Source organism: Chinchilla lanigera, unplaced genomic scaffold (assembly GCF_000276665.1).
Source record: "Chinchilla lanigera isolate Chin_1 unplaced genomic scaffold, ChiLan1.0 scaffold00003, whole genome shotgun sequence".
Taxonomy (NCBI): Eukaryota; Metazoa; Chordata; class Mammalia; order Rodentia; family Chinchillidae; genus Chinchilla; species Chinchilla lanigera.
The window spans coordinates 13,333,295-13,345,047 of NW_004955404.1; the positions used below are offsets into that span (position 1 = coordinate 13,333,295).

General features: G+C 43.3%; 1 protein-coding gene across 2 annotated transcripts; it reads left to right on the forward strand.

The window, feature by feature from the left end:
- The first annotated feature begins 4,312 nt into the window (after nt 1-4,312).
- On the forward strand, nt 4,313-11,495 carry Oxgr1 (oxoglutarate (alpha-ketoglutarate) receptor 1). Of its 2 annotated transcripts, XM_013517055.1 has the most exons (3): nt 4,313-4,401; nt 7,177-7,243; nt 9,950-11,495. In XM_013517055.1, exon 3 carries the CDS (start codon nt 10,024-10,026, stop codon nt 11,035-11,037), a length of 1,014 nt encoding a protein of 337 aa, XP_013372509.1. In that variant the 5' UTR covers nt 4,313-4,401; nt 7,177-7,243; nt 9,950-10,023; the 3' UTR covers nt 11,038-11,495. The 2 variants fall into 2 exon arrangements, with proteins under 2 accessions (XP_013372509.1, XP_005374152.1); XM_005374095.1 differs by lacking the exon at nt 7,177-7,243 and having other exon boundaries at nt 4,316-4,401.
- Nucleotides 11,496-11,753: the final 258 nt, after the last annotated feature.

An 11,753-nucleotide genomic window follows, 5' to 3' on the forward strand; every position in this document is an offset into this window, starting at 1 on the left:
ATTAAAGTAAATGAGGAGTAAGATTCCTAGTTTCACTAATTGCCTATGAAACTATTTAAGCTGCTATATATTACCCAAAAAGGAGAATATGAACCATTTTCTCTTAAAATGTAGACAATTTTCTTGAGTGGGTAAGACTCAAGTTAATAAAGCTATTGTAGTTTTAATAATTATTAAAGTTTAAAAATCATTACATTCTATATTATTTGGTACAGTGACTATGGGTAAAGTTAAATATTCAGTTAAGAAGAAAATATTTCTGGGCAAATATAGAGTATGTGTTTTATTATTTCATAAAGATATAAGACTCAGATCGGAAAGAGCAGATGGGATGGATAATCCAACCAGAGGCACTTGCACCAGCAAAGATGAAGAGCTGATTTCTTGGTAGACCTCTCTTTTCTGCCTTCTTTATTCTCCTTGTCTATACTATGTGTCCTTTAGTCTCTCCCTGCCTATAGTGGTCAACATACTTCACACTGTAATGCTTCCTGAGTGTTATGGTTTAGATGCAGAATGGTCCCCAAAATTCTCACGTGTTCAGAGTGGGGATTTTGGACAGCGATTGGGTCGTGGGGTGCTGTACTCACTGGCAGATTAATCCACTGATGAATTCCTGTGCTGTTAGGGGCGGGGCCTGGTTGGAAGAGCTGGGCCGCTGCAGGTGTGAGCTGGAATAGTACATCGCCCTCCTCAGCTCCTCCCTTTACTCTTTCAGCTTCCTGGCCTTCATGATGGGAGCAATTTTCCTTTACCAACCCTTCTCCCATGCCCTTCTGTCAGTTAATAAACCTTCTAACACCTGTGAGCCAAAGTAAACCTCTCTTTGAGTCATAGGAGTCTGGCACTGTGTCTCAGTGACAAAGAAGAGTGACTAAGACATCTAAATTATAGTGGGTTGGATCTGAATATGGACAATCTAATTAATCTCTTGCCCAGCAGTTTTCTAAGTTGACCAGAAAAGCCCCTTTCCAAAGGAGCGGCAATAGTGACACATCTTTTGGAAAACCTTCAAAATCACCAAATCATGTTCACGTATAAGCACAGCAAGTGACTCACATTGCCAAAGCACTGGTATACTTCCGTTCTACAAGACCATCTTTAAGCTTCTAATTTTTACGACTAAGATCCCTTTAATCTGGAATTGACCTTGGAGAGTGATCTGTCCAGTCACCATTTTCTTAAATGAACTCAAAGCCACTTCTGTTTTCCAACTAAATGAGTTCCTTTCAAACTAAAAATTCAAACCTTAAGCTCCTGTACCCTCTCCTATACTGTAGTGTCTTTCTCTTCATCAAAGAAATGCTGTAGGAATCTGGAAGGCAATACTATAGCTGAATGTTTTGCCTCCTACTATGTAGATCAAAAGCTTGCTTTATTTAATCAGTGCTTTTTTATTGAGCAATCCATTCTAAAAGCATTAGAAAAAAAGTCAGTTATTTTAAATCAAGATAAGGCATCTCATGAAGATGCTATTGCATCAACTATATCCTGGTCTGGTCAAATTTACAAAAAATTAGAGCAAGGCTATAAATAGCCAGAAGTGGAAGTCAGCTATGGTTGGAACACTGAAACTGCACTTCATGATAGTGCAAAGTTTGGGTAATGACAGCTGGTAAAGACAGACACAGAACAGTCCATGTTTGGACCAACTACTTGTTCCTTTCTCAATAGAATACTAAGTAAAAGCTAAGACTATTTCTAATACATTCTCTCTCTCTTCCCCCTGCCAACAGTAACTCAATAATTAATGGCTCTTGGGAGAATGCTACTTTGCTTTTTATGCAGACTCTCACAGGATTTTTTGAGTGGGAGACTTTAATGTGTCAGTGCTTCCTAGTTAGAGAGATTTTGTGCTTATTGATCATCATGGAAGTAAATTGTACCCTGTTTCCAAGGAGAGACTGCCGCACGTGACAGGTGACACCTGTGCTTCTTCAGCAGCTCTGAGTGAATGTGTTTTCTATGGAGAGCTCATTTCAAGAAGAAAGTGCATTTGTGAATCTGGGCATAGCTCTTTCACTTAGGGTTGTTAAAGGACAGCCTCAGGGTCCTAAATTTGAAGCTTAGTACTGTATATGGTCTAAGAGAGTGACATCATTTTCTACTGCAAGTTGACACATATTATACTATAGTGTATTACATCATTTTCTTTCTGTAAAGACTATTTAAAATCTACATAAGTTAGTGTTAGTATTTTTTTCCCTGCAAAGCACTATGATATAGGTGGGAATTTTGTGTCATGGCAAAAAGGAATATTTACAGGCCAATATTAAAAAGTAAGAAAAGATTAGTTCATAGTAATCATCTCATAGGTGGGACTAATTTAAGGTAAGGAATCCTAGCACACTGTTGTCTGAAGAGGCAAAGATTTCAATCACAGGGCTGAGCGTGGCCCAAAATGGGGTAAGAGGTAGAATGGAGAACTCAGTGCATTGGTTTTACACAGACCTCTACCATCCTGACCTTTGGCTTTGTCATTTGTGCATTTGGAAGTTGAAACCATAAAACTGGAGTTTTACAAATTTCTTAAACATTGGGACAAAATGCATGCACATAAAATTTAATGGCTTAATTACCTAGTGGCATTAAGTATATCCATACTGTGGCAACTGTCACTGCCATCTATCCACAGAACTCTTCTTCTTGCAAAACTCTTTCTATCTTGTAATATGCATTAACCAATTACTCCCCATTCTCCCTCCTTCTACCTCTTGGCAACCATCACTCTGCTTTCTGAATGAATTTGATAACACTGGCACAACCATACATTTGTCCTTCTCTGGCAGGTTTCTTCTGGTTAGCATTACATCATCAGATTTCATCCATATTGTACCATGTGTCAGAATGGCATTCCCTTTCAAGGCTGAATAACATTCCATTATATGTATATACAACATTTGCTTATTCACGCACCAGTGGATGGACACTTGGTTGCTTTCACTTTTTTGCTCTTGTAAGCAATGCTGCTATAAATATAAGTACCCAAATATCTTTTTGAATGCCCGCTTTCAATTCTTTGCAGTGCATACTCAAAAGTGGAATTGTTGGATCACAGCTCTATTTTTATTTTCAATTTTTAGAGGAACTGTTATACTGTTTTCTGCAGCACTTGCATGATTTTGCATTTCCAGGAGAATAGGTATGATTAAATGGCCCCTTCCACATCAAAAATTCTAGGACCCAGTACTTGCTTATCAAAAATCTCTTTAGGGTACTATCTCTTGACCTAGAAATCCTCTACACCAAGGAAGATGCCCAAGTGATTTTTTTATATCAGAACACCTTTCCCTCCACACTTGAGTTATTAGCCTTCATAGCACCTTGACTCACCAGGGTCAAACCTAATCATAAGCTTAACTTATTATTTTTCTCTAGGACATTCATTCCTGGAGGGCAGAGATTATGTATTAATCTGTGTTATCTCCTCAATTCTTGACACAGAATAATCAAACGTCGAATGAATGTGTGGATTGGAACAAAATAGGGTCAAATAGTCTCAAATGATGAAGTGAATGAAATAGTAAAATTGGAGAATAATTTGTTTGTATGCAAAATATTTCTCTTGAGAGAGAAGAGCTCAAACAATAATAACAAGCAGAATAATAATATCCAATATGGCGCTTTCTCAGTCATCTGCTAGGGTGGAATTCTTTCACCTGGGCTACGGTGAGAAACATCTGACTTGACGTTCTTGGTCCAGCTGTTTGGCACTACCAGAGGGTGGATGGTGGCAGGCTGGTCAGTATCTATCAGGTAGAGGACCTTCAACTCCCACCCAGGGCGCAGAATGGTTGTTCTCCACCAAGCCTGGTCAGGCCTGGAACTCGGCTTTCGCCTTTCGAAGGAGAAGAGAGCTTTGCGGTCCAAAGCTCGGGCCTCAGGGTGCTGCGAGATTAAACTGACTGTCAGATAAGGGAAGAAACAGTTTCCAAGTCATGTGCAAGAGTGCTTCATCTCAGATCTGGAGCACCCAGACCAAAGCTCTTCCCTCCCCTACAGAGTGCTCTGAAGGCAGCTCGCAGGGCGGTGCAGGACGGTAACGGGCTCAGCGAAGACCGCGTCAGTAAGTCCTTTCCGTCCGCTGGTAAACGAGGGGCCCATCCCAGCCCTCCGGGTGCCAGCACCCGGCTACCAGGCAGCGCGGCCCCTCCGCCAAGGCTCCTTTCGGTCAGTTCCGCGCCGTCTGGCAGGGCGCGTCTAGAGATGCCGGCAGCGGAAGGCGCGGTCCCTACGCCCAGCAGCGGAGGGCGAGGGCTGATCCCGCCGTCCGCGGGGCGGGACCTGCGCGGCTGCTCTCGGGGTGCGGCTGGGACGCGCAGGGCAGGGGCGGCGCGCTCCGGGCTGCAGAGAGCTTCGACCGTCTGGCTGGACGGACGTCCATCGAACTCGGGGTGCCGGGTGAGCTGCAATGGGGGCCGGGGGCAGCCGGCAGGGTGCGGGGACCCCAAGCGTACCCGGGAGGAGGGTAGGATGCCAGGCGAAGCAGCACCCTCTACTCTACAGTTTCCTCCCTGGGAAGTGCTCGCTGAATCCTGATGGGGGGCCGCGTGCGTGTTGTGTGTCTGTGCATTCCATTTTGGGAACCAAAAGCCAGGGCCCCTGAGACTTGACTCAGAGAGCCCTGGACAAGGTTTGGAGTGCCTGTCCCATCTCATACTTTTTTCTCGAGGAAGAGGTGTCCCTTTCTTGTCGGCAGGTCTGGGGACAAGCGGAGTGCTCACCTTTAACTCAGATCCATCACCGCCCTTCCAGGTGCACTCAGGGCTCAGCACTGTAGGATCCTGGACCTGAGGGTGTCAGAAGGTCTGATGACACAGTCCTGTGTCCCCACCCTCAGGATGCCAACCAACAGAAGCTTTTCTTCTGAAATGCCCCTTGCAGTGCTGCCTTGTTTCTTTTCTAGGAATGTAGCACGCTAGATTGGTATTATCTCTGAACCTCCGAATTATACATAAAAATGGTCACGTATACCTGTAATTCCAACACTCTAGGAGGCTGACGCAGGAGGATCACAGTCAGAGCCTTGTCTAGGCAACTTAGTGGCTAAGTGAGATCCTATCTCAAGTTTTTAAAAAAGGGGAGGGGGTTGGCAGGTAGCTCAGTGTGAAGGCACTGGATTCAATCACCAGCAACAGGGGAAAACGTGGGTTTATGCACTCATTTGTCTGAGGAGACTGCCCGAAGGTTTAGGTGTATTTGATTCTCCCAAAGACCAAATAAGAAAAACCACAGCTTTGGGGTCCATGGACAGGGCAAGTCTTAACAGAAGTCTTACAAGTCTTGTAACTCAACTGCAGATTCCTATTTGAAAGTGGAGGTTGAGAGGAGAGCGAGGCATCTGGAGGGGCTGGGGAGAGGGATTTCTTCCTTGTCTCAGAAGGACAGCACTCATTTGGGTCACACACTGTCCAGGGTAAGAGTTGTCTGTTTCCATCTGAAAGGAATCAGCTTAGATTGCAAATATGTAGACTGGAAAACCAAGACACTTCTTTGTGAGTGAAAGGTCTGCACAGTTTCTCCTTGGCAACAGGAAGCAACCCCAGTGGCCCAGCATGAAGAGTTCCAGGTGACTCCTCATAGTCCAGTGGCAGCTTGGGATAGGGGGAAAGAGCCAGCTGTGCATCTGGCATTGGAGCCGCCACTGGAAATGCCCAGGATGAGGCGGGAGGAGGGCAGCCATGAGGGCTGGCCAAGGAGTTTACTGCAAAGCTATGGCTGCCTTAGAAGAATCACCCGTCTTTGGTTATCCCACGACATAGATAGACATACTTTGTGAAAATAACTAAGTGGTATGCAGGAGTGATCAAAAATACACTCAATGTTTAAATTTCAAAAAACTTATTATATTGAAAGACACATTGCCAAGAACAACAGGAATAGTGTGTTCGAAGTGAGAGGGTGTGTTTTGAACATTTTGAGAAGGATTAATGGCAATGTGTCTTTTATTGCAGTGTGGTTTTTTTTGCTTAAACATTCAACCATATATTTTGATGACCTCTCCTATGCAGCTCCTCAAATAGTTCCATTTCTGATCCTGCCTTCTTTACCCCTAGACTCTCAAAATGCAAACCTCTAAAATTTGTGGTTGAGCTGGCATTAAGGTAGCCATCTTACAACTGGGTGTCCCCAAAACACCAACATCCAGCAGCTAGCCTCAAAGAATCACAGTCTTTTCCTAAATTCAGAGAAAAAAAGAGACTAAATTTTTTTTCTTCATAAAGTTGTCTCATACCTCTGTCATTTGCTTTTCGTCATGTGACATCTATATTGGTTCACACATATATTTGGCAATGCCGAAGCTTGCTACACCTTTTTTTTTTTCAGTTTATAAAGAGCCTGTCAGTTCCAAGTGGTCCAGAACCTCTTATTTGAGAACCACTACTGTGGTAAAAGATTGGAAAAACATCTGGAGTGTGCCACTGTGTTGTGTCATATTCTCCGAGTTTAATTGATGTGTTTATAAACTATTTAGCTCTCTGGGTCACTAAAGTGAGTTGTGTAGAACCCCAGGACTAGGGAAGAGAGAAAGTGCCTTTTCCGACCCTCACTGCACGGACTGGTTTTTGTGCTTTTTTTTTTAACATCACACATTTTGTAAACTCAGACCATACTTTTGGTGAGGTTCTGAAAGGGAGTTTAAATTTCTTAGTCAATCCCTCTTCCCTTACAATTGGTGAGTCAGCCTCCATTAAATCCCACACTGAACTGTTGTTTTTCAAAACAGTGGGGTAGTTGTTTCTGCCTACAACTTGCCCTGTCTTGATAAGATTATTTTTAAAGTGTCCCCAAAACATGGCCAGGGGGTTATTTGGCAATGACATGAGCGGTAGTTTTGCTAGATACTTTATTTTTTTAAACCTCTGTTTTGTTTTGGTTTTGGTAGTAGTTACTGATTGCTGGTCCCTGCAGCTCAGGATAAGTTTTGCTGATGTTACTGATTGTTCTTTAGTGTATGGAGTAAAAATTCGTTGAGCACCTTCTGTGTGTCACCCTCTGGACTAATGATGAAGTGACTTGTGATTCTGCTTTCAAGGAATTGACAGATAAGGCATTCAGGCTTAAATTCTGCCCCCTTCTTTCTCTCTTTTCTTTTGAGCCAAGTTCCAATTAGAATGAGATAGTTTGAAGATTCTTATGGTTATTAGTAAAACAGTCTTTACATCTTTGTTCCAGAAACAACCTGAGCAGTTTACAGATGTCAGGACTTCCAGGACTCCTTGATTACAGCCATCTTCTTCAGGTTTGAATTACTGCCTGCTCTTCCTGCCTGAGCCCATCTAAGACACTGGGCGTAGAAGCTGCCCTGTGTGGCTTCCTGGCCTTGGGTCACCCTTGCTGGTCAGTAGGGCCTGCCTGTGGTCATCTGTGCATGACCAGTGTGTGCATCTGTGCAGGCAGTAGTTTTGTGAGTACAACCTGAAGTGAGAGTAATAGCTTTGTGAGTAGCATTTCCAGGTAGACTAAGTTAGTCAGAGATGGAGAAGCCCTGGCTTTTCATGGGTAACTCGGTTCTCAGGGAGAGCCAGTGGATCCTTATAACTTCCCAGGACAGGTTCCCTGTGCCTGAGCTATTCATTCTCCAATTCATACTGAATAAAAGTAACAAATCTAGAAACACATTCTGATCTGCACCCTGCATAAGCAAGCTCTGGAAGAGGATATTGTGAGGCCAGCCCAGAGGGGAGGAGTCTACTAATTTTGGATTTGTTAAGAGGGCCTAGGCTGACATACACCTCTGCGTGCTGCCTAGGAAATGTTTGTTAGTAGACTTAGTATCAGATAATAGTGGTAATGATGGCGAGCACTTATGTCACACTTATCAGCACCCGAGCACCCCATGTTTAAAGTCTTTAAGTCATTTTACCTCATCGAACTCAGCCAAGTAGGTTCTGTTGTTATTGACATTAATCCTGGGTCACAGATTACCATGTATGATTTATCGAGCACTTCTGCAGTAATGTCTAACTCACCTTCCTCAGTATGGGACACCTGCGATTTCTCTCTTGCTTGCTTATCGTGGGAGGCAGCCCAGCCCAGCAGCCACCCTGACCCAGTCTGTACCCTGCTCACAACTAACCAGCAGTAGCTTCACTGCCTTCTTCACACCTCAGATTTTCGATCTGCAAAATGTGGACGAGCTCAGCACTACCTCATTCAGTGTGAGGACTAAATGAATTTGTAGAAGTAAGTCACTTAGTATGATGCATTGTACACAGGAAGTGTAGCTATTTTTCTTATTAGCTGTTTTGTTCTTTGCAGCTTCTTCTCTTTATGCCCCCTAACATAGGAGCCATGCTGGGAAACATGGATCCAGAGCTCCCTGAGCTTTAGAACATTTCAGGGCCTTTGCACATACTGTCCCTTTTGCATAGAATACAGTCTCCTCCTTCCTCAATCAGAATAGTCCTTTCTTTCTAAGCTATGGTCAGCTTAAATGTATCCTCCTCAGTGACCTTCCATTAGTGCCCCCCCTTCTCCAGATAAGAATGTCCTCCTTTATTTGTGATCTCAGTAGCTTTCTAACATTCATGTATTGAACTACTTACTAACAACTATCTAATCTTTATTGAGCACTTAGTACGTGCCCAGGAGTATGCCAAGTGTCATCCTTGCTATTTTAAAAAAAATACATTGATAGCTCCATGAGATAAGGTTGTAGTTTTAAAAAATAATTTTATGAGTCTACCTCTCCCAATAGACTTGATAGCGACTTACACATGTGTGTGTTGCTTATTTTGTAACTGAAGGACCTGGCATTGTGCCTAATTAATACACAGTGGGCACTCCATAAATGTGTAAGTGAATGTATTTTACCAACAGCTATTTGCATGCAAATAATAGGCTAGTTATTAGTGACTCTTCTTTTAAATAATCTTCATGCTTTATGCATCCCAGAAATTTATTGTCGAAAATTTAGGAAAGATTGAGGAGCAAGAAGGAAGTTAAAATTGTACTCTTCCATCCCTAAAGAATTTATGCAGCTTGCTTTGGGACACACCACTAGTAAATGGCTAAACTGAACATCGGCATCAGTACATCCGGCTTTAGAGGCCAAACCTTAACTTAACTGCTGCATTATACTGCTGATCCCACTTCTAAACACACACACACACACACACACACACACACACACACACACATCTCTACACAAACAAATTGTCCTAGCTATTAAAGTGCATTGGGAGAGCTAAAATTTGAAATTAAATTGACCACACATGCCATGTTGCAATACATGAAATGTATGCTTACTACTCAGGCCTGGGGACGTAGGTCAGTGGCAGTGTATTTACTTAGCATGTGGGAGGGCCTGAGTTTCATCCTCAGGGCACTCAAAATCATAGTATCTTTTTAGGACTCCGCACTTCCTGTTCTCTCAGTCATTTATGGTTGTACTGGTGAAAATCGAGACAGAGAGAGAGAGAATGGTAAGGTAGAAAGGGAGCAGCTTATAAGTCAGACAAACACGGATTTGGATCCAGCTAAGCCACTTGTGTTACCAGGAATAAGTTGCAAAACCTCTTGGTCGTAGTCTCTCCTTGAGATAGAGAATTAAAAACTGCACATTTTGTAGTTTAGAGGTAACAAGACGGTGACCACCAGGGGGCGTGATTACCGGTGGGTCTCTTCCGTGCTAGGTCTCTAATGGTAAGAGCGATGATAGCCCAAGACACCCCGAACAGCAGTGTTGATGAATTGTTTTACACAGCTACACATGGTTTTTTCCCCACTCCTTCACATAAACTCTCGTTTAACCTCTATATTATTATTAGATGCCCTTAATAACTTGCTACATAGTCATTTTCTTAGAAATTCAAGCCCCTCTCTCACAGGGTCTCTTTTGAGATAAGGGGAAGTGCAGAATTTAGGGTGTTAGAGCAAATTTCATTTAAAAGCCAATTGTTGTTGTCATTCCCCATCACTGATGTTTCCTGTTTTCCTTTATCAGCGAGTTACTGCTCACTGAACTCCTATTGGCAAACGGAACTCTCTTGTTTTCTTGCAAGATGAAAGGAGGCAGCCATGAATGAGCCACTAGACAGTTTAGCAAATGCCTCTGACTTCCCCGATTATGGAGCTGCCTTTGGAAACTGCACTGATGAAAAAATCCCATTCAAGATGCATTACCTCCCCATTATTTACAGCATCATTTTCATCGTGGGTTTCCCAGGAAATGCGGTGGCAATTTCCACTTACATTTTCAAAATGCGGCCCTGGAAAAGCAGCACCATCATCATGCTAAACCTGGCCTGCACAGACCTGCTGTACCTCACCAACCTCCCTTTCCTGATTCACTACTATGCCAGTGGCGAAAACTGGATCTTTGGGGATTTTATGTGCAAGTTCATCCGCTTCGGCTTCCACTTTAACCTATACAGCAGCATTCTCTTCCTCACCTGTTTCAGCATTTTCCGCTACCTTGTGATCATTCACCCGATGAGCTGCTTTTCCATTCACACAACTCGATGGACAGTGGCGGCCTGTGCTGTGGTGTGGGTCATTTCCTTGGTGGCTGTCATGCCCATGACCTTCCTGATCACATCGACCACCAGGACCAACAGGTCTGCCTGTCTTGACCTCACCAGCTCAGATGACCTCACTACTATCAAATGGTACAATCTGATTTTGACTGCAACCACTTTTTGCCTCCCCTTGGTGATAGTGACAATGTGCTATACAACCATTATCAACACCCTAACCCATGGGCCTCAGACTCACAACTGCCTTAAGCAGAAAGCCCGAAGGCTGACCATTCTGCTACTTATTGTGTTCTATATATGTTTTTTACCCTTCCATATCTTGAGGGTCATTCGGATTGAATCTCGCCTGCTTTCCGTCAGCTGTTCCATCGAGAATCACATCCATGAAGCTTACATCATTTCGAGACCATTAGCTGCCCTGAACACCTTTGGGAACCTGTTACTCTATGTGGTGGTCAGCAACAACTTCCAGCAGGCCATCTGCTCCTCGGTGAGAGGAAAGCCCAGTGGGGCCCATGAGCAGACAAAGAAAGTCAGTTGCTCCATCAATCCTTAAAATACTTCACTTACTCAAAAATAAATCCCATGATTCTTTCTCTATCACTGCTAACAAGTCCAGACTACTCCACTCAATGGAATTCCTAGTAAATACCGTGAATTTGGGTTATTATATGCCAAAGCCAAGGGCAGAGCTACTGGTTCTTTGCAAAATATTTGTTGAGGTCTTCCTGTGGGTAGGAATAAGAGTAAGATGCTTATATAATTGCCCACCACTGGGACTCAGGGCATCTTGAAGAAGTTTTGTTCCTGCCAAATTGCTGTATATATACATGGAAGCTAAAGATCACACATTGTAAAGATCACACACTGGCTGTAGATCAGTGATGGCGAAGCTTTTAGAGGCTGCGTGCCCAACTGCAGCCCAAAATGCACATATTCATTGCAGAGTGCCAACACTGCAGTTAAACTTGAATACTGAGGTTTTAGTTTAGAAAAAAAAAACCAACTCATACATTAACATCTTTTGTTGAAAAAGAAAAAACACAGTAACAGAGCTTTTTACCCTTTACTGAAAGGTAAAAGTTTGCATTTGGCATACTTTTACACAATGAATGTGATCTGTGCAGTTGTATGCATGCTGATCATCTGTCAAACCTTGGCTGGGGTGACTTGGCTTGCATGCCGACAGAGAGGGCTCTTCTGACAGAGAAGCTGTGTGTGCCTGCTGTTTCACATGTGCCATAGGTTTGCTACCACTGCCCTGTGTCTTTC